Source organism: Phyllopteryx taeniolatus, chromosome 5, assembly GCF_024500385.1.
Source record: "Phyllopteryx taeniolatus isolate TA_2022b chromosome 5, UOR_Ptae_1.2, whole genome shotgun sequence".
Lineage (NCBI taxonomy): Eukaryota > Metazoa > Chordata > Actinopteri > Syngnathiformes > Syngnathidae > Phyllopteryx > Phyllopteryx taeniolatus.
Window position 1 is genome coordinate 7831545 of NC_084506.1, and position 26353 is coordinate 7857897.

General features: G+C 40.8%; 1 protein-coding gene across 2 annotated transcripts in view; it reads left to right on the forward strand.

Moving 5' to 3' along the window:
• tspan9a (tetraspanin 9a) overlaps positions 1–26353 on the forward strand; it is a 222123-nt gene that overhangs the window by 170990 nt on the left and 24780 nt on the right. For both annotated transcript variants that reach the window (XM_061773469.1, XM_061773468.1), the window contains one exon: positions 23971–24162. In XM_061773469.1, coding sequence (XP_061629453.1) covers positions 23971–24162 — 192 coding nt within the window. The remainder of the gene's footprint in view (positions 1–23970; positions 24163–26353) is intronic.

Genomic DNA, 26353 nt, shown 5'->3' on the forward strand with positions numbered 1-26353 from the left:
CCAATCCATCAAATCGTCTGACCCAAGACAGTACAACATGCAGATTCCTTATCTTGCACATAGTAGTCTAAAGTACTTTCCCTTTGGTTTTTGTCTGCAGGCCAAATATTCCACTTGCAATAATAAAAAATACAACATTTTGTCATGGCTGTATTAAATTAAGTTCAATTTAAGAGTAAGCGAATCTAATAGGTCTTTTTAAACTTAATTTACCCACGTAACATTACTAACTTAGATTGCATTTTCCAGTACGCATGCAACCGTGGGGGAAAATTGCTTGTGGGCTAAACTGACACCATCCATTGTGAAGTGTTATTAATAATTATAATGAATTAATAATTCATTGTTATAATGTTATATAGCTTAGGTGGCTTCAGCCGCTTGTCATATTTTGCAAGAATGCTAAAGATTTAAAGTATCATATAGATAGAAAGAGAAAGCTATCTCTACTGGATTACCCTCAAAATTGCATGCAACTATTACTTGAAGTGTTACGTTTAGCTCACTAGCAGAAACACCACCCGCAGGGATGATTAATTTATTCCAAAACATTCAAAAGAATAAACAGCAATTTAAAAAGAAGAAAATAGTAATACGAAAATACAGGCCCAATTCCAATGAAGTTGGGACGTTGTGTTAAACATAAATTAAAACCAGAATACAATGATTTGCAAATCATGTTCGACCTATATTTAATTGAATACACTAGAAAGACAAGATATTTAATGTTCAAACTGATAAACCTTATTGTTTTTAGCAACAATCCGGGGTCTCCGTTGTCGTATTTTACGCTTCATAACGCACCACACATTTTCAATGAGAGACAGGTCTGGACTGCAGGCAGGTCAGTCTAGTACCCGTACTCTTTTACTACAAAGCCACGCTGTTGTAACACGTGCTGAATGTGGTTTGGCATTGTCTTTCTGAAATAAGCAGGGGTGTCCACGAAAAAGACGTTGCTTGGATGGCAGCATATGTTTCTCCAAAACCTGTATGTACCTTTCAGCATTAATGGTGCCTTCACATATGTGTAAGTTACCCATGCCATTGGCACTAACACAGCCCCATACCATCACAGATGCTGGCTTTTGAACTTTGCGTCCATAACAGTCCGGATGGTTCTTTTCCCCTTTGGCCCGAAGAACACAACGTCCACAATTTCCAAAAACAATTTGAAATGTGGACTCGTTGGACCACAGAACACTTTTCCACTTTGCATCGGTCCATCTTAGATGAGCTCGGGCCCAGAGAAGCCGGCGGCGTTTCTGGGTGTTGTTGATAAAGGGCTTTTGCTTTGCATAGTAGAGTTTAAAGTTGCACTTCCGGCTGCAGCGCTGAACTGTATTTACTGAGATTGGTTTTCTGAAGTGTTCCTGAGCCCATGTGGTGATATTCTTTACACATTGATGTCGGTTTTTGATGCAGTGCCGCCTGAGGGATCAAAGGTCACGGGCATTCAATGTTGGTTTTCGGCCTTGCCACTTACATGCAGTGATTTCTCCAGATTCTCGGAACCTTTTGATGATATTATGGACCGTAGATGATGAAATCCCTAAATTCCTTGCAATTGTACATTGAGGAACATTGTCCTTAAACTGTTCGACTATTTTCTCACGCACTTGTTCACAAAGAGGTGAACCTCACCCCATCTTTGCTTGTTATTCATTTAATTTTTTAGCCTTTTACATAGTGTATGTTCTTTTGACTGAACCAGAAATAGTATGTGATTACAAAAATAACACCTTAATAGATATTTTTCATTGGTAGTAGCAGATTTAAAACTGCACGAAGGACAAATGACTATGTAGTGTGGGTCCATGTGCACTTGTGTGTGCCTTCGTGTGTGGATCAAATTTGTCTTTGAGTCACATTTGCCTGTGACATTGAAAAGATGGCCGCGCTGCAGTTCCACCCCTAAAACTCTGTGCTCACATACACTGCATAGCCTCACTCACATTAACATCTTCCAAAATACTGCACTATTCCAGTCATGTTCCCTGAATCCCACAGGCATGCACCATGTAAGAGGTAAATGGCTTAACCCCTTTGACCACGTCCCTTGCTGCTTTTGAAATGCTCCTCATTACTGTCTCATCATCTTCCATTTATGTTGGATTGATTCACTTCATCTTCTGAAGCCACAAGGGAAATATTGTTATGGTTTGTGTCATGGAAAAGGTTCCATAACACCACTGGCTGATTTTAGATGAAAGATCTTGCACTAAATCAACCCAGGCCTTGTGACTGAGCCCCAACCAGGTCCCCTGCACTCGTTGACTTGCCAGTACTATCTATATATAACAACCTCAATCAGCTCAAAGGCTGGTTGGACTTCAACTGACCTTACTGCATTTTTTGGAGCTAGAGGGGTTCAGGGTCTGACTGACTCACTATGTAGGTTGCACGCTCTCTGTGATGCGTTCATTTGTAGAAAAACAATGTCCAACGATAAATGAATACCATTCTGTCACCTCTGTTCAATTGGACCGGACTGCTGGTTGTTAAACGTTTGGGAAATGTCCTGTCAAACTTCAACTTGTATGTGTCATTATTCTTTTTCTCTCTATAGTTTTTTAAGTAGTGAATAAAAAATACTTTAAGAACAATTAAAGCCATGTTTTCACCAAGCAGTACAGTTCAGTTAAGCTTGCTACATTGCTTTAAACAGTAAACCATCATCTGGCTTGTGTTTCTATTGCAGGATACTCTATGTAGGTAGGATGAATGTGTTAGACACCTAACTAGTGTGACATCATTGATGGCAGAGCAAAACCAGGTAACTTTGAATAGATTTTATTATATTTTTAAAGTGTTATTTATTTATTATTGCATTTGTTATTTATTTATTTACACAAACTATGCAAAAATATAAGATTTTGAGAAGGGGAGGCAATACTTTTTCACAGCACTGTATGTGTTACAGGAAAATTACGTTTGTTTTTTTGCAGACCAAATGTTCAGGGTTATTTTTTCAACATCAGTCAATGAGCTGCTTAAACTTAAAAGGTAAAGCAAATGAATTGATGAATTTGGCCGACATAAATCCACCCAAAGCTTTGAAGAATATTGTTTCAAGTCGATTTCTGAAACTCTTAGCCTTTACCACTTCACTATGTATGCAAAGAGTGGATGAACAGTCTGGTTAAATCATTGCACAAATGAGGCTGCTGTGTGAAACTCTGTATATTAATGCACGGTTCTATTTTCTATTATCTATACAAGATAATACTTTGTTGTTAGCACATTCACAGTCCAAACACAGCTGAAAAAAAATTGCTTAAAAAAATGTCCCCACCTCCGTCCTCCCAAAAAAAGGTTGGTGAACCACTGCCAATCAACAGACGCTTCTATCACTCCACATGGTACCCCAACACAGGTGATCAAGTTTGTTAGTTATCGTTGCCTTTCTTCACAACAGTTCAAATGTAAAGTAAATGGAAAATGGAACTAAACTATTGGATTGCAGGTCACTATTCATTTTTTTAAGCACATGCACATTGACAGTCTATAACAAACAACACATTTTAAGCTGGTTTTCTTGAGATTGGGATCATGTTCTGTAGAAAACTATGGTTATGATGGATTTTGCTGTAACTACCACCCTCTGCAGTGAGTGCATTTATTTATTTTTTTGCAATGTTTTGTGATTGTTTTGTAATTTGGAAATTTTAAATACATTTAAAACAAATAGTCTATCCTTAAAAATGTCTCTTTTCCAACTTTATCAAAGAGATTTTGACAGCTTGGCCCACATTTTTCTTTTTTGTAGTTCTCAAAAAAATATTGGCTATTTTATCAAACCTCTTGCTATTTACAGAGGGTCCTCGGTTTACAACTGTCCCGACATCCATCGTCTCGAGATTACGAAAAGGGCACAGCACAAGAAGGCACGCTTGATTAACACTTAACATACTATTTTTCAAGTGAGGACCCACACTTGTTTTTCATACAACTACTTAATGCAATCAGTAGTTTACTACCGCATTAGGGTAGACAAGTAGTGCTAGAATATGGCACGTTCTAACTTCTGACATATAAATTTGGGTTGTGTCAGCACCATAGAAACGGAACTCTCCTGTAAACCGAAGACCTCCAGTATTCAAAACAAAAGTATTTGTGTGAGGGCTCTTTTAAAAAAATGATGCAGCCATCAGCCATGTACAACCTGCAGTTTGTGCCCACCCCACTTTGAATTTCAAGCGTTATTGTGAAAGAAGAGCTCGCTGTGACAAGAAATCATATGGAAGGTTTCAGATTACTCGTCATTTTTTTGGTGTGTTTGCTTCTGGGGAACTGACCTTACTTAGCCTCATGACACTGAACTGGACCACAGGCATGCTTAACAGGTCTCTGGATCAGCCAGGGGCCTTAATATTCCCACGAGGACACTGTTGACAAAACCAACCGCAAAAGCATGATGCCTCGCCAGAAATATTGCACTATTCTCGGACACAGGAAGGACTAAGTGAGAGTTTTTACATACATGAGTCAACAAAACACTAAAGGAACCTGATGGTGATCTGGTCTGCTACTACACGTGAGGTCAGGTTACAATGTGACCTACCCTACAGTTCTGCCATTAACCAACACCCCACCTTGCATGTTGCATACCAAGCCTACTTTAGCCTCTTTTGCACTTTCTACCGAAGCTGTGATGTTTCTATCTTTTATCTGACTTACTCTTCTGTATGAATAGCACTGAAAGAAAGTTGTCCCTCATACATTCCACCTTGGGAGGTGGAATGGCATCTGTGCTTAAGGGAATGCCAGAAAGGACAGGGTAGAGGTGTGAAGTTTCAGACTTAATACTCACTCACTCACTCACTCACTCGATCTGGTTTATGTTGTATGTCCAACCAGTCGGTGGCGCTGATCTACACATCTAACTGTCTGATTGTGGAATGATGTATAAAAGCGCACAGAGTTGTAGTAATATACTGCCTTTGTTTGTTTTATACGGCCCTTTTGTTACAGTTATGATGTGGATAATTCTGTATAATGTGTAAGAAAAACAAAAGAGAGGGTCAGAAGCTGAGACAGCTTGAGCATTTTGCCTCTGAATTTTAGTGTGGGTTCTGGGCAATTGAAAGAGTCATCTTTTGCAACATTCATATTCTGTGGAACATCTTTTTATAACTTCAGACTCACTGATGATAGCAATACCAGGATAAAGATGCAGCACATGTGGGCATTTGTAACGATTTTGGCTGTTGCGGTCTTAGACTTTGGCTGCATCATAGCCTCTAGATCGTTACAAAATTTAAGGACTAAGTCAACAAAAGCATTTATTTTCTTCATCAAGTTTTAGGATGTGTGGAGAAAATGGTCAGTGAATTGAATAAGCAAGTGTTTATTAATACATGAATGTAAATTCTCCTGCCATTGGTTGACAAAATTAGGATGCAGAGTCTTGGATTTCATTGAAGTGTTTAAATATTTGATTACTTTGATGTTGTGACTTCGTCCCACTTGCCACTGTCACCGCTTGGAGCCCTTAGGCTGACTCAATCTTAAATAGTCGTGCTTTAAAGTGAATCAATGATCGTGCAAGTTATTTTGTAGCAAGACGGCACCGTTTATACTTGGATCGACTGACTGAAAAAAAAGAGAGAGGTTAAAGTCTTGCAGGATTAACATCATTCATATTTGAGGACACTTGACAGCACGTGATACTCGGGTTTATGTGTGTTTCAGTGACTCGTTCCTTGGCTTCCAGCTCAACTACCAGTGAAGTGTGGCTGTGTGTGTACAGCAATTTTACAGAGTAATCACATAAACCTAATCCCGATGTCTTTGGTACATGTACAGTATCTGATTACAATCCTACACTGCAGTGTCACATTCATGAAATGATAACTGGAGGTCACTAATGGCAAGTGAAGAGTCAAATACACACATATGTACATATACAGTATATACCGGTACTATGTACATGTGCTCTTTTCTGTAATCCTTCTACTAAACACTGTATGAGCTGATTATCTATGATCTTGCTGTAGATTGCAATTGAGCTTTTAACAGTATGTTCTGCATATGTTTCGCATTGAATGCGCATGTCTTTAAAGAGATGATAGTGTGAATTTTTGTGACATAATGATCTCATTTTGGGGTTTGTCATATCTACATTGCCAGCCATTACAGTCTACTGTATTTTCTGAAGTTTGCTACAGAAATGTGAAAATTAGACATTTATTGTGTTGAAGGGTCTGTGACGTATGAGGTTTTTCTATGTGCCATTTCTAAAATGTACAAAATAAAATACCTTTTATCAACTGTTCAAAAATTAAGAATGTTGTGTGTACATGAACTAATAATAAATTCTTAAATTCAGTGATTTTTTTTCATATAGATGAATTTGCTGTGGCCTTAAAAATGTCATGCGGTGCAACCAGGATTTAGCTCAGTATTTTCTCATCATGCTTCATATTTTTTTTTCAGCGTTATCAACTGTTAAGAAATAAAATGCTTGTTTTTCTTTGAGTTATTTTTAACAATGACCTCATATTTTAGTCCCATAAAGTCATATTCAAAATGCTAGCAAGATTTGAATGTCGCCTCACTCCCCCCACTCAGAGATACTCTCTCCTGTAACAATTGTTGAAACAGCGGGAGGCGGTGGTCTCAGGTAACTTTTTTTTCAAAGGTGAGCTTGATGGATGATTTTTCATAACTGCAAACCACACAAGAAAACACATAATCACAGAAGGAAAAGAAAATAAACAATCTCTATACTTGCTTTATGTGGTTATTGAACATATACAGAAAACAAAGCAATCAACACAAGATAAACTGGTGACAAATGGAAAAACACAACAAAGCAACAACAAAACAAAACAAAAACAAGGAATTAATAATCAAAGGAATGTACAACGTATATGTTCAAAAGGAGTAGAGTAGTAGTAGTAAAAAAAAGTAATCATGTCCTACCCCTAATTCTGCGAACATACCTGACTAGTATAATAGTTATGATTTAGAATGCTGGTTGTATATATTATATATTATATTACACTATATATATATATATATAGTGTAATATATATATATATATATATATATATATATATATATATATATATATATATATATATATATATATATATATATATATATATATATATATATATATAATATATATATATATATATATATATATATATATATATATATATATATATATATGGCGGCACGGTGGCGGACTGGTTAGAGCGTCAGCCTCACAGTTCTGAGGACCCGGGTTCAATCCCCGGCCCCGCCTGTGTGGAGTTTGCATGTTCTCCCCGTGCCTGCGTGGGTTTTCTCCGGGTACTCCGGTTTACTTTTATTAATTTTTCCCTTATACCTGATTTGTATATTTCTTAATCACTCGTTTTAAACATAATTAGAGCGCTACATGTTTTCAATTCATTATCATAATCATTATGTATCAATGAGCAATAAAATAAAGAAGGCACAAAAACTGCCACCATTATATTTATCTGTAATGGAAAACAACCCGCAACCTTTGGTGATGTTACACTATGTTTTCAAGGTCCGTCAAGTCGTTAATTAAACCCGTTTATCCACCTATTGCCATTGCTACAACAGAATAAGTCATGGCTTCCTGTGAGTTTATCAACTTTGTGTTCAAATAAACCAAGATTTCACACTGAATAAGTAAAACTGTGAGTAAATTGAGACAAGCTCATCATTATATAAGTATTCCGATTATTTGTTTGGGAGATTTTTCTAACGTAAAATGGATGCATTGCCTCTATGTAAAATGGATGCATTGGCTCAATAAAGGTTGGGAAGATGATTTATTGAGTCAGTACAGCTAGACTAAGTGTTGTTGTTGTTGTTGTTGTTTTCTATAGACGCCTCCAAGGCCTTATGTTAGATAAACCAATGTTATTACTAAGCAAGCACACTTAGCCTGTGGTGGAGATTATGTGACTGGAGTGTCAAGCAGAGCTCACTGATAGAGCTTTATTGAAGCTTGAATGTCTCATTCATTCTCACCCTCTGTTAAAATGTAAGGGGGATATCACTAAGTCAGCATATGACCAAAAACAATTAAATACAGTGGTAACTATACATAGAAAATAAGTAAATGAAAAGTAGGTATACTTTAACAGCAACTGTCAAAAAATAATAACTGAAATACAGTAATCCCTCGTTTATCACTGGGTTTATCTTCTAGACCAGTGTTCCACAAACTTCTTTGCACCGCGGACCGGTTAGGAGTCGGCATTTTTCTCACGGACCGGCTGTGTTGGCGTGCATATATATACTATATATGCTTTTTTACTCGAGCAGTGGCATATCTGAAGCTCGCTTGTAACTAACTACTAAACTATTTAAATTTTGGCTTGAAACACAAGGCCAAAAAAAAAATCTATGAGGGCTCATAGTAAATAAAAAAACTTGCAAGTTGGGGCATTTGTTAGTCAAGGTACCACTGTATTTAAAAGAGCTCAACTGGGCAACAGCATGAATAAGGCTAACCGGGTTAGTATTTGTTTTATTTGAATTTATTATATTCATTGGTGTCCTTCCCGGGGAAATTCAACTCACACCTTGATATATACTTTGCTTGGGTACCATACACATAGAACCAGATCATGCGCATGCAGGCATGTCAAGAAGTGATTTGGGCTAGACACGGTTTTGGTCATTCCCTCCCCCCAGCGCGTAAAGTGAGACCTCTGCGCTGGTTTGGGTGTGATCACAGCCACTTTCAATGCTGTCCAATCAAAATGGCTTCTGTCATTCCCTGTAAAAGCGCCGCAATACACTTGCAAGAAGACGTCTCTATATGCGGAAGAGGACGCAGCGATCCATGCCTGACTGGAGCGTTGAACGTTAGCGGGTACCCTTATTAAATATATAATGAGCTAGTGAAAACCGCTGGTTTTAAATACGAGTCCGCAGACCTCATGTAGGGTGTCTATAGGCCTTCCAACAAGTGTTCGTTTACAACCAGCCACCCTCCCCGCCCCCATACCTCCGTGCCGGCCAGTACGTCGAATGAATTAAAAACTATATAATAATATTGGAAATAGAGCCCTTAGAGTTAAAGCAGTGCACAAAAAGTGCTGCACTACTTGAGCATATGGCACCCAAAATGACAATATCATCCAAAATACAGTATACAGTATGGTCTTTCTGTCATGCTTTGATGCAAATCTAAGGACTATTGAAAAATAACGCACTGGTGGTTTGTTTTGTGTTTTAGAAACCATGTTGCTTTTTCTCATTGATAGCTTCTAAGTAATTCCTTTGTAAACTGTTGCAAGTACATTTTGCCTGTAGTGGAATTGATGTGAGTGCTGTCCAACCGAACTCACTTAAGTTGCTTTATTGAAGCATCCTCAATGCACCACCTCTGCCTGAATGAAGCCTCATTTACTGTCCCTTCTCGTTTTCTCTACCTCACCCTTTCCTGTACCCTGAGGTGTTCTCTCACCGAATAACATGGGTAGGATTATATTGCAACATTAATATGTGGATTGATGTCCTACTATTATTTAGTGATTTGTCGCTCTATGTGGTCCAATGCATTAAGATAAGGAGATAAGGGGACTTAAAGGTTGGCTGACCAGAATGAGAGCAGTTACACAGTCCATTTCCTCCTGTGCTGATTAGCATGTCAACTGTAAAGGCGCAGCCAGTGGGCCTTTCATGGGAAGTCCCAAGGGAGCTTTTTATCGAAATGACACTAAAACCTGACTGTTGTATTTAGTTTTAAAACTAGCGTGCTTGACTTGACGGTGCTCTGCATTAAGTTTGGCATCCAAGGCATGGGTTGAGAAAGAGGTTTTAATCATCTTTTGGGGACAGACGTGTGTTAAAAGCTGATCTCTCTTGACTCCTTTTCCCTATTCAGCTATTTTGAAATCAACTCTAGGAGGTTAAGAGGAGAAGAATAAAATTAGACATCTATAACAACCAGTGTAAATTTGACCACATGACAACAGAATGTAATTGTAGCATGTAACATTTCTATATTGCAACCAATTAAATTAAATTCTAAGTTAATGATTATTTGCTAAAAACAATAAAGTTTATCAGTTTGAACATTAAATATCTTGTCTTTGTAGTGTATACAATTAAATATAAGTTGAACATGATTTGCAAATCATTGTATTCTGTTTTTATTTATGTGAAAGACAACGTCCCAACTTCATTGGAATTGGGGTTGTATTAAAATGTATTATATATTATAAATGTATTGGTATCATCTTGGTGAGGTATTTTCTTTTTTTAACATTTACATGTACTGTATACAATTTCAAAATACCCTCCTAAATTATTTTTTTAACTCATGAACAAACGAACGAAAGAACTAACTAACTAACTAACTAACTAACTAGGAAGGCTCTAAATAACTCTTTCTCTTTAAACATATAATACAATGCACTTCAAACCAAGCAACGCCCTCAGACAAAAGCTGGGTCACACCAAGCACAAAATCCCAAGCAATGTTGTTTTATGCAGTACAGTGTAATGAGGAGGGAAGGTCTGCGGGCGTGGATGTAGCTCAATTTCCGAGACCTGAATTCATACTGTTCCTTTTGAAATGTCAGTCTAGTTTGAATTGAATCAACAGGGCATCGGTTGGTCCGCCTCCATTTTGCCTCAATCATTTCAAGATGTAATTAATCAGCAGAAATGTCCGATTTCTTGACTTTGTGTGTACAGGCTCAGACGCTGTTATGTCAAACATCATCTGGATTGTGCAAAATATGAGATAGTATCTCTTCACTCATGGGTTTAAGAGATGACATGTTTAACATACACAAAAAAAATCTTTGGATTAAAGCTGAAGTATATCAAGACTCAAGACAAGATTGCATCGATTCTTTTTGCCTTTCATACATGAGGAGGAGGTATGCATATTGATGGATGAGTAGGCTTTTTGACTTTAAGTGCTGGAGCTGTCATGACAAAGGTGAAATAGAATCTCTTCCCTCTGCTTCCCCTTTGGGTGGGAAGCAGTCGCAGACATCGTGTCATCAACATTCACACGGCACAGACACACTGCACTTCTATGAATACTGATGTCTCTACCTCTCTGTTGGTTCATATTAGGTATTTTTCTCCCTCTACGCTGTCACCCACTCTAAGTTCATTATCTCCAAAATAAAGTCAGTTGTGCCACACGGTCCCAAATAAGGTCAGTTTTTCTGTTATCTATGGCAGATAAATTAAATAAAGAGAAAATAGGAAAAGGGTATACGTTGTTTTCTTCAGTATCCCATTATTCCCAAGGTGTTGTGATGCATTATGAATTGTGGCATGAATTACAGGATAAATGGCAAACTTCATCAATGGCAATAATGAGAAAGAAGGTTCCATTCAGGTGGAAAAAGAACCAATATGAGGATAAAGTGGAAGTGAGGGGACAGAAAATAGGGCCAACAATGAAAGACCCAATAGTACACCTTTTTCACTTCCAATCTACCTCTCTCAACCGTATCGTCTGTCTTTAAAAGTGTGGCGAATAATTTATTATATGAAGAGAAATGAATATTCTGAAGCCTTTTTAAGTGAAGGGAAATAGTCACTCTTCCTTGAGCATGCCATGCAGTTAGACTATTGATTATATATCTTGAAATCTGAATATCCGCCTCATGCTCTGGTTTTCACTTAAGAGGATGTGCATGTTTTGTGTCTTTATCTTCCTCGGTGCTTCCAGGGATGCATAATGTAGCACATTGCATAACAGCACTGTTTCCATTCACACAGTCACTGCTCCAGGAATAAACATACGCTTCGATGTTTACAATTCTTCTCTTATGCATTTGGTAGAAATTAGTTCCACTCCTTTGCAAATGTGAAACAGACTTGCCCTGTTTTGCAAACAGTTACTAACCCCCCCGCCCCCATATTATTTTGGGTCCCATTCAATGTATGTATTGGCAAATACAAATATTCTTGTTCATTAGGAGTATGTTTAATCCAAATCACATTATGCGGAATGATATAAGCCATGCCTTCACCGCAGTGTTGCTGATGGATGTTTCAGCAGCAGGGAGTTAGGTCTTGGCGGGCTTGTCAGTTCACTGAGCGCTCCTGCAGGAAGCCCATGCTGCAGGCAGGCATGACTTTATCAAAGTGAGAGGATATAATCAAGTATAAAACACACAAGTGAATGCACACACAATATATTTTTCACCTTTGTCTCTTTCATGGCTCAGACCACCCACTGTAGCCTGACTGTTTGTACAAGGTCACAAAGGCTGTCACTGTAAATAAAAACATAATTGCAATACCTTTGCTCAAATGCATTGCTAACTTCTCGAAAGAAATCCCAAGGCAGCTTTTCATTCCAATCTAAGCCCAGAACACTTGAAATACATTTGTAACAATGTGTTTTTTTACTTTCTCACAAACTGCCAGCCAATGACACATCAGTTCATTCCACCAAGTCCCTGAGCATGTTAGGAATCGTAAATAATTAAGGAATCGAGGATGTTTCGACTTGATGTTATCGTTTCAGTTCTTGGTGGACACGGTGGAAGACTGGTTAGCACATCTGCCTCACAGTTCTGAGGACCCGGGTCCAAATCTGGCCTCGCCTGTGCGGAGTTTGCATGTTCTCCCCGTGCCTGCGTGGGTTTTCTCCGGGTACGCTGCTTTCCTCCCACATCCCAAAAACATGCATGGTAGGATAATTAAAGACCCTAAATTGCCCGTAGGTGTGAATGTGAGAGCGAATGGTTGTTTTTTGTATATGTGCCCTGCGATTGGCTGGCGACCAGTTCAGGGTGTAACCCGCCTCTCGCCCAGAGTCAGCTGGGATAGGCTCCAGCACGCCCGTGACCCTAGTGAGGATAAGCGGTATGGGAAATCAGAATCAGAATCATCTTTATATTGTCAAGTATGTCCAAAAAACACACAAGGAATTTGTCTCCGGTAGTTGGAGCCACTCTAGTACGACAACAGACAGTCAATTGAATGAATGAATTTGGGGGTATAGATCACATTGACTGAGACTCAAGGGGCTTGAAGCTCCCTTACCAGCCCATTTAGCTGCTGCCCTTTGCACTGATCGTAAGTCTTGGACTTATTTTGAATTGAAGAGAACAGAAAAAGAAGGAAGGAACGGTGCTGAGACGATAGCTTTCCCTTTTACTTGCACCTCACAGGAGCTGCTATGTAGCCTATCAGGGATTTTCCACCTTGCTGAGCTTTTTGCACCCAAGACCCTGGTACAGCGCAGGGAACAGGTTGAGTGTCTAACCTGTCTAATACTTGAGTTTCTGGCCTCACTCTACCTCTGCTGAGCCAGCACACTCATTAAGCCCTTCAACTACACAACCTCAACGGGAACCGTCCAACCGTCTGCCCGCCTCTGAGGATTTTCAGCTTGGCTGCACCAGCAGACAGGGTGAGATATTTATTCCAGCCAAATGTCTGTGTGCCTCCACATGCGAGGGAGTTTATGAGGAGGCAAAATCATAAAAAGGCACTGTTGTTGTTTACTTTCTTAACACATGGACCCTTTAGTGTGTGCCTTGTGAGCCATCTTAACATTAGCCATCTTACAATGCCAACAGCAAGTGACATTGATATTCACATTTAACCTTGTGCTCGGGATATGTCTTGTGCAAATCAGCATTTATTTATTCATAACCAGACATCCGGCTTTGTCGCAAATCCATGGCAGACAGCCTGCATTACAAATTTCCTCCACATACTGTTTAGGATTAAGTTTTAACGTTCCAATTTTGGGGGAAATCTGTCAATCATGGAGAATTGATTCTTGGTGGATTTCATCTTGAAAAAGGTAGTTTACAGTCCAAAGAAGAACAGCATGACCTCAGCCCTGAAAACAACTCCTTATTCTCTCAGGTGTCAGCTGTGGCGAAATCACTTTGTTATATTCTGACTCTCTGGACCTATCTTGTGCCTCTAATTTGATATGCAAGAAACCACTGTGCCAGGGGGAAAACAACTAATCAAAGACAGAAGATCCAAGGCGTCAATCGTGTGTCGCAGACAGGCAGGCACACTCATCATCGCAAAAAATAAAACTTGTGTTATAGTAAGACTTCATTCCGAATTTTCTGGGGTAACCAAGTAACAGGTCAGCACGAGGAGCGGGGGTGTGCCCATGAATTTACAGCAAATTATTCACACGTCGTAAGTCACGCCTTTGGTCTCTGATTGGTTGTTTTTCCTCTGACACAATGGTTTCCACTGTTGTCCATGGGATGTAGAAGCAGAAGAAGCTTTACTTTCCTGTGGAAGTGTTTGCAACTGGAACATTGGTCTTTGGCGCCGTGCTTTATTTCTAGACTTGGCTCACAAGCCGATTTTCTTGTGCCTCATTCTGACTCCCCATCCAACCTGTCACTGACTGGCTGTGGGAAGCACAGCTGCTTTGCTTTCTGGCTCCTATCATAGTGACTAGTGCTCCCCCACTTGTTCTCAATGCATAATTGAAGTGCCTGTGAGTTCTTAGGCTGATTAAAGAATCTTGCTGGGATGGCTAAGATCTAACAGGAGACTTGGTTACCAATGTTGCTTCTGCTGCCATTGTGATACTTTCTTTTTGTGTCCTGTCCTCCTAGGTCGGAAGCTGTTTTTAGGTGTTGAAGAGTGTGCATGTGTCAGCGCAGACATCAGAGCTAGCTCAGGACTGGTAGAGAATAGCTTGGCCATCTTTAATCCTTCCTGCACCGATTGATTTCTGGTCACACTGCAGTGGACAGGACCTTCATCTCTTCTAAGGAGAGAGGGGAAGGGACACAGGCGCTCCAATGCATCAGCAAATACCCTTCAAAAAGAGTAATATGGGTTCTGCCCAGTTAAGGCAATCAACCTAAACCAAAAGGATGGCATCATTAAGGCTGCTTGGTTAAGCATGTGTGGAATGCTAGGAACTCATTCACTGTGAAAGCATCAGAGTAGTCCTTGTCCAGATTCCTTGTCTGTGTCAAAATGTGTTTGGGGAAGGAAAGAGATGAGTATAGACGTATAGGCATTCACTTGACCCCATAAACACTTAATTCTCCTCAGATTAAAGTGCACAGGTTCATAGAAAGCAGCATGTTTTGTGATTCTGTCAGGACTCCAGTGGGTGAATGAAACTTTAACCAAGCTGATGTAGCTTTTTAATCTTCCACCCTGCCTCTGTCTCTTTGAATTCATGCAGTGTTTATTCCAATCTTGAAAGTACTATTTCCTTAAACCACCGGTGCAGACCGTATTAATAATTTACTTGTTAAACAATTGACATTGGCTTTAGATTATTCACAGAGGAATGACTAGGATGCTACTAGTCAGCCAAGGGAGACTATGGTGGGGAAATTTTATTTTAATTGAAAGCTATTGCCTACTTGGGGCAGATCACTGTCAGATTTCTGAGATTTTGGAGCCTTTTGCCAAAAGTGAGTTATATTCCACTGTATGCAAAAGATGTCTGGGATGCTCTTTTTAAATGAATCCTAAGAAGGATGAGATGCGATGTCCAACTGATTTGAACTATCTGGGTATCTATTCTAAAACCCCAGTTCCAATGAATTTGATTTGTAAATCATGTTCAACCTATGCTTGATTGAATACACTACAAAGACAAGATATTTAATGTTCAAACTGATAAACTTGATTGTTTTTAGCAAATAATCATTAACTTAGAATTTTATGGCTGCAACACGTTTCAAAAAAGCTGGGACAGGTGGCAAAAAAGACTGAGAAAGTTGAGGAATGCTCATCAAACACCTGTTTGGAACATCCCACAGGTGAACAGGGTAATTGGGAACAGGTGAGTGCCACGATTGGGTGTAAAAGGAGCTTCCCTGAATTGCTTATTCATTCATATCATAATATCAGAATATCATCAAAAGGTTCAGAGAATCTGGAGCAATCACTGCATGTAAGCGGCAAGGCCGAAAACCAACATTGAATGCCTGTGACCTTCGATCCCTCAGGCGGCACTGCATCAAAAACCAACATCAATGTGTAAAGGATATCGACACATGGGCTCAGGAACACTTCAGAAAACCAATGTCAGTAAATACAGTTCGGCGCTACATCCGTAAGTGCAACTTGAAACTCTACTATGCAAAGCAAAAGCCATTTATCAACAACACCCAGAAACACTGGCGGCTTCTCTGGGCCCGAGCTCATCTAAGATGGACTGATGCAAATTGGAAAAGTGTTCTGTGGTCCGACGAGTCCACATTTCAAATTGTTTTTGGAAATTGTGGACGTCGTGTCCTCCGGGCCAAAGAGGAAAAGAACCATCCGGACTGTTATGGACGCAAAGTTCAAAAGCCAGCATCTGTGATGGTATGGGGCTGTGTTAGTGCCAATGGCATTGGTAACTTACACATCTGTGAAGGCACCATGAATGCTGAAGGGTACATACAGGTTTTGGAGAAACATATGCTGCCATCCAAGCAACGTCTTTTTCATGGACGGCCCTGCTTATTTCAGCAAGACAATGCCAAACCACATTCTGCAAGTGTTACACAGCGTGGCATCATAGTAAAAGAGTGCGGGTACTAGACTGGCCTGCCTGCAGTCCAGACCTGTCTCCCATTGAAAATGTGTGGCGCATTATTAAGCGTAAAATACGACAACGGAGACCCCGGACTGTTGAACAGCTGAAGCTTTACATCAAGCAAGAATGGGAAAGAATTCCACCTACAAAGCTTCAACAATTAGTGTCCTCAGTTCCCAAACGTTTATTGAATGTTGTTAAAAGAAAAGGTGATGTAACACAGTGGTAAACATGACCCTGTCCCAGCTTTTCTGGGACGTGTTTCAGCCATACAATTCTAAATTAATGATTATTTGCTTAAAACAATAAAGTTTATCAGTTTGAACATTGCATATCTTGTCTTTGTAGTGTATTCAATTAAATAAAGGTTGAACATGATGTTCAAATCATTGTATTCTGTTTTTATTTATGTTTAACACAACGTCCCAACTTCATTGGAATTGAGGTTGTAATTGAAAATGCTTTAGTAGAAACAATGGGTCTTTATTACTAAATAATACTAGCCAATTTTAAATCTCAGAATTTTTCATTCTAGAAATGTTTGGAATAATTGATGGTGAAGTTGCCCCTCATTAATAATAGGTGAATTTCGACAAAAAGGCTTCGCCTTGGTTCAGGACAGACCGATTTTCTTTTGCAGAATGCCTTAAAGAAGATCTGCTCTGGGGGAGCACTGTCCTAATGTCTACCACATTACTATCAGCCTGTCTTTTACTTTTCATCTTTTTGCCCCCACTCCTTTTAATGTTTGCATCTGCTGACTCGATATGTTAATGTGAATCGTGGGCATGCAACACTTAGCGAGGAGAGGGGAATATATGCTGTCTTCATTTCAGTGCAAAATCAATGCTGGCTAAAAAGGTTAAAGATTCTGTGCAGCATGAAAAAATCTGCAATGCAAAAGTAACTGCAGAAAAATGCACAGGTGATCTTAAAGTGATCAAGTATTCAGTATTGCATTCACCATTTTCCACATCTTAGGTTTTTACACAGCTCTTGTGGTAGAAACGCTTTCTAATGTCCAATACAAGTCCTTGTTTTTCGGATGGAAAAATGTCATTTTCATTGTACAGATGGTGGTGGCTAGACTGTGTTGATTAATCTCAGACCAGAGGCTGTAGCCACACATGCATGCACCCACCCTACTCACTCCAAGCAGCATTCACTTCTTGAGGCGACTGCCTTAGGCGACAAAAGCTGTCACTCCTTTCGACGGGACATACTCCCTGAGTGACCGTTCCGAGTGGGAAAAGGTCAATGGCCTCGAAGTTGAACATAGTCCAGCAGACCTTATCCCCTGAAGTGGTAGATAAACGTGGGGTCTTGTGTAGGGAGGCCTTGTGCTACTGAGCCACTTACTTGGATGAAGAGTCAGCCTCAATTTCCCTCTTCCTTGCTCTTAGCCCAATCTGTTTTCCACTTATACACATCTTCAGTTGTCCATACAGTCTTTCCTTTCCATATCTCCTTTACCCGCCTAAATGTTGACCCCCTTGACCTCATCCTACCTCCATTGGGCATATGCTTCACAGTTGGCACACACAGTTTACTGCAGTCACCAGAAGCTTGTTACAAGACCCCAAAACAGCAAGACGCCATTTAAAATCACTGGAAACAGTCACAGCTCATGCACTCTCACTTCCTCCATTTATATTATTCATTCTTTGCCTGGCTCTTTCTCCCACAAATGGCATTTAGACTTTGGGGTCCATTCTGGCATTCAGAATATTGGCAAACACTTGTGGAAAGGTCACACAACTCTGTCAACTTGAAGTCCTTTTCTAGATGAAAAAAAATCACATCCCACAATCTATGCGGAGGTCTTCTTGAGGATGGTGTGGGCAAACAGAGTATTGAGCCTGCGAGTCTCTCACATGGTGTGAGCAGTCGAGGGGCAGAGTCTTGAGTAAAAACTCTCTGGGGTATTTTCTAGTTAAGATCTCACGTGTTATCAAACTGGTATAGGATGCAGAGTGCGTCTCTTGTGTTTAGACCATAGAGGGTCTACGTGAGTGTTAGCGAGTGATTGGTGCGACAGTGTCGTGACCCGATGGTGTGCGCGTGTGCACTGAGTTATTGATGCGCAGTAAATATAGTGCTCTGGAAAATCCCTCATTTGACACATCGAATCTCGATCTAGCTTATCCGAATGGTCAGGTCTGCGGAGAGTGCAGCTCAGCTTTTTAGCAGCGAGTCTATCTCCTAATGACTGTGCGATGCAGGATCTATATCGGTATTAGGTGAAAGTCCGAGGAGAGAAATCTCTCAGTCTCTATTCGGGAGAGGGGATCCTGAAAAAAGAAAGTCATCCTGCGTCTACCTCTCTGGTGGAGCACAAGGGGCGTCGGAGGTCGATAGTGTGGCGGTCACTATATAACATCTGCGCGTCTATGTGGAGAGCAGCGTTCGCTACTCGAGGTCTCGGATGATAGTAGCTATCTCTACTCTCTGGAGACAGAGATCTTGCGGTTAATAGGAGATGACTGTGAGATTTATTACTAGTCAGCGCTTTGGTCGGATATCTGTGCTGCGAGAGGGGTGGGTGATGTCGATCGACCGGTAAATTGAGAGCTTCGCCTTTCGGCCTAGCTACTTCTTCACCACACCACAACAATAAGGATACTTGGACTCCTCCACTTGGGGCAAGATCTCATCCCTGACCTGGAGAGGTCTCTCCACCCTTTTCTGACTGAGGACCATGGTCTCAGATTTGGAGGTGCTAATTTTCATCCCAACAGGATGGTGGACCAGAATTTCCTTGAAGCCGTGCCGAAGTCGTTCTCCATGGCCTCACCAAACCCCTCCCACACCCGAGTTTTTGCCTCAGCTACCACCAAAGTTGCATTTCACTTGGCCAGCCGGTATCCATCAGCTGCCTCAGGACCACAGGACAAAAAGGGCTCCTTATTCAGCTTGACAGCATCCCTCACCGCTGGTGTCCACCAACGTGTTCGGGGGTTGCCACCACGACAGCTCCGCCCCTCTCTTCACCCGAGTGTCCAAGACATACGGCCGCAAGTACGATAACACGACCACAAAGTCGATCATCGAACTGCGGCCAAGGGTGTCCTGTGCCAAGTACACGTATGGATAGTCTTATGCTTAAACATGGTGTTCGTTATGGACAATCCGTGATGAGCACAGAAGTCCAATAACAGAACACCGCTCGGGCTGTGATCGGGGGGGGGGCGTTCATCCCAATCACGCCCTTCCAGGTCTCACTGTCATTGCCCACTTGAGCACTGAAGTCCATTGAAGTAAACCCACACCTGCTCGGCGCCTCTCACCCTGGGCAACTCCAGAGTGGAAGAGAGTCCAACCCCTCTCAAAGGACTGGTACCAGAGCCCAAACTGTGTGTGGAGGCCAGCCCAACTATACTGTCACTAGTCGGAACTTCTCGACCTCACACACCAGACCGGGCTCCTTCCCTGCCAGAAGGGTGACATTCCACGTCCCTAGAGTCAGTTTCTGTAGCAGGGGATCGGACTGCCAAGGTCCCTGCCCTCGGCACCGCACAGCTCACACTGCACTCAACCCCTATGGCCCCTCCCACATTTGGTGAGCACATGGGAAGGGGGACCCACATTACCCTTTCGGGCTGTGCCCGGCCGGGCCCCATGGGTGCAGGCACAGCCACCAGGCGCTCGCCTTCGAGCCGCACCCCCAGGCCTGGTGACCCGCGTGCGGGCAAGGGAAAACGTCCTCCAATATTTTGATAAATCATACAGCTCTTTTGAGCCATGCTTTGTCTGGTCCCTCACCTAGGACCTGTTTGCCATGGGTGACCCTGCAAGGGGCATAAAGCCCCAGACAACTTAACTCCGAGGATCATTTGGACACAAAAAACCCTCAACCACGATAAGGTGACGGCTCAGGGTAGGGTCGTAAAATGCAATCAAACAAATATTAACAGTCTGGAACGTCAGCACATCAAAGTTATTTAAGTAATGCTTTCCAGAAACTAAAGCAGAACTACACTCTAAAAAGAGTCTATGCTGTATACAAACTTGGTCTAGTTAATAATAAAATATCCAGAACCAAGTCCAAGCTGTTTAAGAACTTGCCTGTACCCTGTAATGCTGCATACACAGAGCGCCTACCTCCATACTTGATTAAAAACAAAAAAACTAAAACACTTGCATAATCCGGTACAAATCACAGATCCAAATCATAAACATTGGAATATCAACAACATTTTGACTTGTCACCATGTTAACTGGACAATTTCTTCCTAACAACCCACATTACCATCACAACCCTAAGGCTCTGATTGATGTAACAGCAGTGGATTCTGTAGAGCTGCATTAGCTACGGAGGATTCATCAATCCTCTGCAAATGTGATATCAAAACAACAGTCTTCAAAAATTGAAAAAAGATAAAAAGCTCAGAGGAATGGCTCAATGCGAATCTCAATCCAATACGGCAAAGTCAGATAACCTGCGAGATCAGAGTGTATACTGAAATGATCCCTTATGCTTTTGGCACAGAGGTTTGTTGACATTGTGCTGTCGTCGTAGTAGTAGTAGTGGTAGCAGTAGAAGTAAAATATTAGACAGATTGAGTGGGGACAGGCTCATTTCACAGTCACTTCAGAGGGCGACACACTTGGACAAGCTCCCGTTGTTGGGTATTAAACATAATTAAGTGATGACACTGCATCCCTGCCCACCTGGACTCTTAAAGCTCCTTGTGCTCCTCTCGCTAGGCTGTAAATCCACTCCATCTCTCTGGTCTCTTTAATGACCTATTCATCCCTTGCGTCCTCAAACCCTCATTATCCATATAATATGGCTTCGTGAGAACTTTCAGATGTAATCGTGTTTATTAGTGGTGCAGCATAGGAATATGCTCTTTTTCTGGAATGGTAACAGATTTTTAAACAAAGATGCACAAAGAGCCAAAGGGGTTTTTCCTTTCCCACAATCGAGTGGGATTTTATTCAAGGTGAGAAATCCAGTGCACTTTCATTTTCATTTTATCCAAGTGTCATTCTCGCGGAGTCTGCTAGCAGTGCCCATTCACAACTTTACTATAATCCTTGAAAGCAGTGCTATATACTTTGTCTGAAACCAGCTCCAGTAACAAAACCACACAGCCTACACTGAGGGCTGTAGCCTCGGCAAGATTTTTACTGAAGTCGAGAAGCTTAAGTAGGGAAGGTTTGAATTACTTTTCACTTGAGACTTAAATCTGTTGCAAAATTGCTCCATCAGAGCGTAATAGAAGATGCAGCAATTTGCCACTTTTGTATTTTACACAGAACCCAGCCAAGAGTTCTCCATACAGTATTAACAATGGAGGGCCATCAGGTCCAGTAAGGCTTTCTCTGCAGGCCAAAACAGTATCAGAAGCACTGACCCGCATTTACTATCTAAATTCTAATATTTGTTCCATGAATTTGTATGAATTTATTCCCATCAGTATTGTCCTCATTTCAAAGTGTCTCTCCTTGTCTATATATATATGTATATAGCGATTATAGGTCAAATAAGAATTGTAATAAAGTAATAAACCGTAAAAGTTAGTGTTACTTCCAGTTTATCGTAATGTTGATTTAATTGTTAAAATCAAACTAATGTCTCGAAAAGGGCACCACATCAATTTTTTCAACTTTAACTTTAGGCGAAATGACGACAAACCGTTTTAATCAGTCTCATAATCTGGAGGTTGCTACACTACGACATTTTGAGTCCTAGGTTACAGCGGTTTACTTAAATTCAGAACACACACAAAATATGCCAACGAGTGGAATTTTATGGTATATTTAATGAAACACACAACTACAACCGGAGGCCACTCAGCTGGCGTGCTGAATAGACTTTGGAGATTAAGTTTACAGACGTGGCAGGTCTTGCCAAGAAAGGGTGTGGGATTTCTAAGAATGCATGTTGGAATTTTACGCGTCAATCTGTGATATGGGATAATCCCTTTCCGGTTTGTCCATCCATCCATCCATTTTCTGAGTCGCTTCTCCTCACCACGGTCGCTGGCGTGCTGGAGCCTATCCCAGCTATCATCGGGCAGGAGACGGGGTACACCCTGAACTGGTTGCCAGCCAATCGCAGGGCAGATACAAACAACCATTCGCACTCACATCTACGGGCATTTCAGAGTTGTCAATTAACCTGCCATGCATGTTTTTGGGATGTGGGAAGCCGGAGTGCCCGGAGAAAACCCATGCAGGCACGGGGAGAACATGCAAACTAACCAGTCGTCCACCGTGCCGCCCCGTTCCAGTTTGTCTCAATTGTAATTTGTTTCGTCTTTTGTAACTGTTTCTGCTTTTGTTAATGTGTTTTCTGAAATGTAAAAGTGTTTCGGTTTTTGTTAATTTGTTTTCTGAAATGTAAAAGTGTTTCTGCTTTTGTTAATTTGTTTTCTGATATGTAATAGTGTTTCACAATTTGTTATATTGTTTTGCACTTCCAGGCAATCACTAATCACTAAAAAGACCAATTACCATTTTGCAAATATTGTTCAATGAATACCTTTCAGACAGTGCCATTTATCTTGCATTTGCATTGTCAAGACAGTGCGAGTGTACCTAAAAAATAGTTAGGTGGGTGTCTGTCTGCTATGCACTCAAGTTTTTCCTTGAGTGCATAGCAGGTTCCCTTTATATTGCTGACAGGCATTAAAGTGTGCTCGAGCTGTATTGCAAGGAGGAAAATGGAAGGGGGGCGTGAAACGAGATCACTGAAAGGTAGCGGCATCATGATTCACTGTGGCACCTTTCCATATTTTACCTCATTTGAGATTTTTGTTTTATTCATTTTGAGATGGCCCTGGGTATTTCATTCCAATTGGTGTAGACAAAAATATGCCACTACTTTACTCCTTTGCTATATTTCACAGTGCGGTGGTTACGTTTGTGCCTGCTGTTCACTGATAGATGGGGACACTGCATCAGTGGGCGGTGGGCGGGACGCTCCACTCAGTCAATAAAAGCCCTCTCTTAAATCTTATCGACAGCAGACTTGACAAGCACTATGGGCCCTGGCGTATTAACGGAGTGCAATTAGGACAGTGCTCCCCCGAGCTGGACTTTAAATCAACTACATGTGAATTGGGGAAGTTTTTAAACTCGTTAGGCTCGTAGCATAATTGCCTAATAGCCAGGTCAACGAACTGCAATTTTGTGCGCGGCGGTGATACTGTAATGTCTGTTTGCTGTTGGTTTAAGTGTGATCAGTTCAAACACGCAAAATTGGCATCGCCTACGTCCAATGTTTAACTCTAATCTCTTGCATTGGTTTAGCATGCTTGTAATTATGTTAAGCTCCTCTGAATTTTAAGTCGTGTTCAATGATGGATGACTGAAAGTGTCAGACCAATTGATTTGTTTGTGCTGGGATTTGTCTTCATAGTTGACCATTCTCTGCAGGTAAATGCATTGTCAATGATCGAGGAGAACCAGTCATGGAAGAGCTTTGAAGTGATGTTTGTTTTCTCACCTTGTCTTCTTTTGTCTTGCAGTTGTGTGGCTGTGGGCTGCTCGGTGTGGGCATCTGGCTCTCTGTGTCTCAAGGCAGCTTCGCCACCTTCTCGCCCTCATTCCCCTCACTGTCAGCTGCCAACATGGTGATCGCCATTGGCGCCATCGTCATGGTAACAGGCTTTCTCGGTTGCCTGGGTGCCATCAAAGAGAACAAGTGCCTGCTTCTGAGTGTGAGTTTTTTAATTGCCAATTTTAAACTACCTTTTTTAATTGTGTTGTTCTTCGTTAGCACACCTAAGGACTGGACTCATGTATCCTCAACTTTATTGAGCCAAGGTGCATGTTTTACATGATAAAATTCTCACGGTATACCACTAATCAAAAGTGTCAAAAAAAAGTACTGTACTGAATTAATGATGATCTTGTCTTAATTTATTAAAAAATTGACTTACTCAGTTTGAAATCTGGGTGCCGATACTTTTTCTTGCAATTTCATTGATACCAAAACTGACACTGTTTTTCAGTCAAAATATTATGAACTATTATGTAAAGATGAGAAATGTACAATATATATCATATTTTCTTTTTTTTATATTCTGAGCCAGAAATTTTCAATTTAAAGAAATTCGTATTTATGGCGTGGAAATCAGGATGACTTAAATCCGTTCTGGAAAGCGTTTGCCTCTTACGGATCCACATGGACCTAGTAAAATCAACATTTTACACCTGGCTTAATCAAGTCTTCCAAATATAACTTAGCAAATATATGCATATTCACACATATAAGTTTTGCATAAATATTCAGTAAAAATTACTAAAACCAATGTCTAAGTTAACAACTGAAGTGTGTTGTGTTAGAATTCGATAATGATAATAATCTTTAAGGATCAGGGAACAGACGCGACACAAGCATTATCTTTATCACGACACTGTGTCAAAGGTAACAGTGTTGTCTGTACCTGCATACAGCGGGTGCAGCTTGTCTTTTTTGAAGCTCACTGTGGCTCTTGGGATGTGTGATTTTCAGGTGTTTGAACACAGTTCTTGCTGCTTCAGTGTAAAACTGGTTTGTCACACACTTGGCACCTTGCCTTAACTATGGACAGTATATGCAGTATAAGTGTGTAAAAATATATTACAACAAGTCTGTCATTTCTTCATCACCTCCATTCATGCTGGGTCTCCTGGCACCCTCCTGCACGAGGCTGTAATCCACATGATCACCGTCCCCCTACTTGAGAGTCGAATGCGCAAACCAATAGGCTAAAAGCCTAGGCTGATAACCTACCAGCCAGCACAGCTCTAAAGGCATCAGGGAAGTGAGATTTAAGTATCCACTACACTGGCTGAGTCACGTTTCGTCATGTGACATCGACCAACACAATACACCGCCATGTATTGTCACATAGAAATTGGATGTACTGTAATTTCTTGTGTATAATGCAAATCCCGCCCCCCCCCCCCCCCCCCCAAAAAAAAAATTTAAAAAGTAAATGGTCCGCGTTACACATGAGTTTCAATGTGAGTTGGCCGTCTTTGCTGTCATGTTATTGTATAACCTCTTTCTTTCTTTCTATGTTGTTTTCTTAACACTCATCTTAGAGGCAAGAGCTATTAAAATAAGTGTCACCTAATAGCCACAAAAGACACACAATAAGCAAAACACTTACAATTCTTGTTCAACTGAGGTTATGTGAGCCGCCGACACCATGCAGTTAAAGTTTTGGTCAAATTTCAAATAGCAAAGACCTAAGGGTTATTCAACTTTAGACCTTCCACTGTATTTCCAGGAAAAGGGACGGTGGAAACAGCTACATGTACACTCGGGTGCACCTGCACACACGGATATATACACAGTCACACACACAGACACAGACAGAGGCACACACAGACAGACACACGCACCGTTCATTTGTTTCCCTGTATAGCATTTCATCACAATCAGCTTTCTCCTTAACTGCCCTCTTTGAATTTTGCATTTTCTGTCACTATAAGTCATGAGTTACATCTCTTAAAAGGATAATCTATTAAACGTGTGCATTATGGCATTGGTACACTATAAAAGCGAAAATAGGTTTAAGGATTCACACTCCTTAATCTTCAATCTGGTGAGGACAGTGCTGTATGTGAATGCAGGGGCGCCACCAGGGATTTGGAGCCCCTTGGGGAAAAAAAATAAAATAAATCTCACAACATCCCAATGCTACAACTTAAAAATATAATTTTCTAAAAACCGTGTCAAACATCTTACAGTGCCTAGAATGGGAATTGAAAACTGGTACCAAGTAATTTGATTTACAGGAATGATTAGTTTATTTGCTCGACGGTTTTTCAGTTTATCAATTCCTGTTACATCGCAAATGAGTGATGACCACTGTGTGACATAACGGTATATATCGTAGTACGATATAAAAACATCTG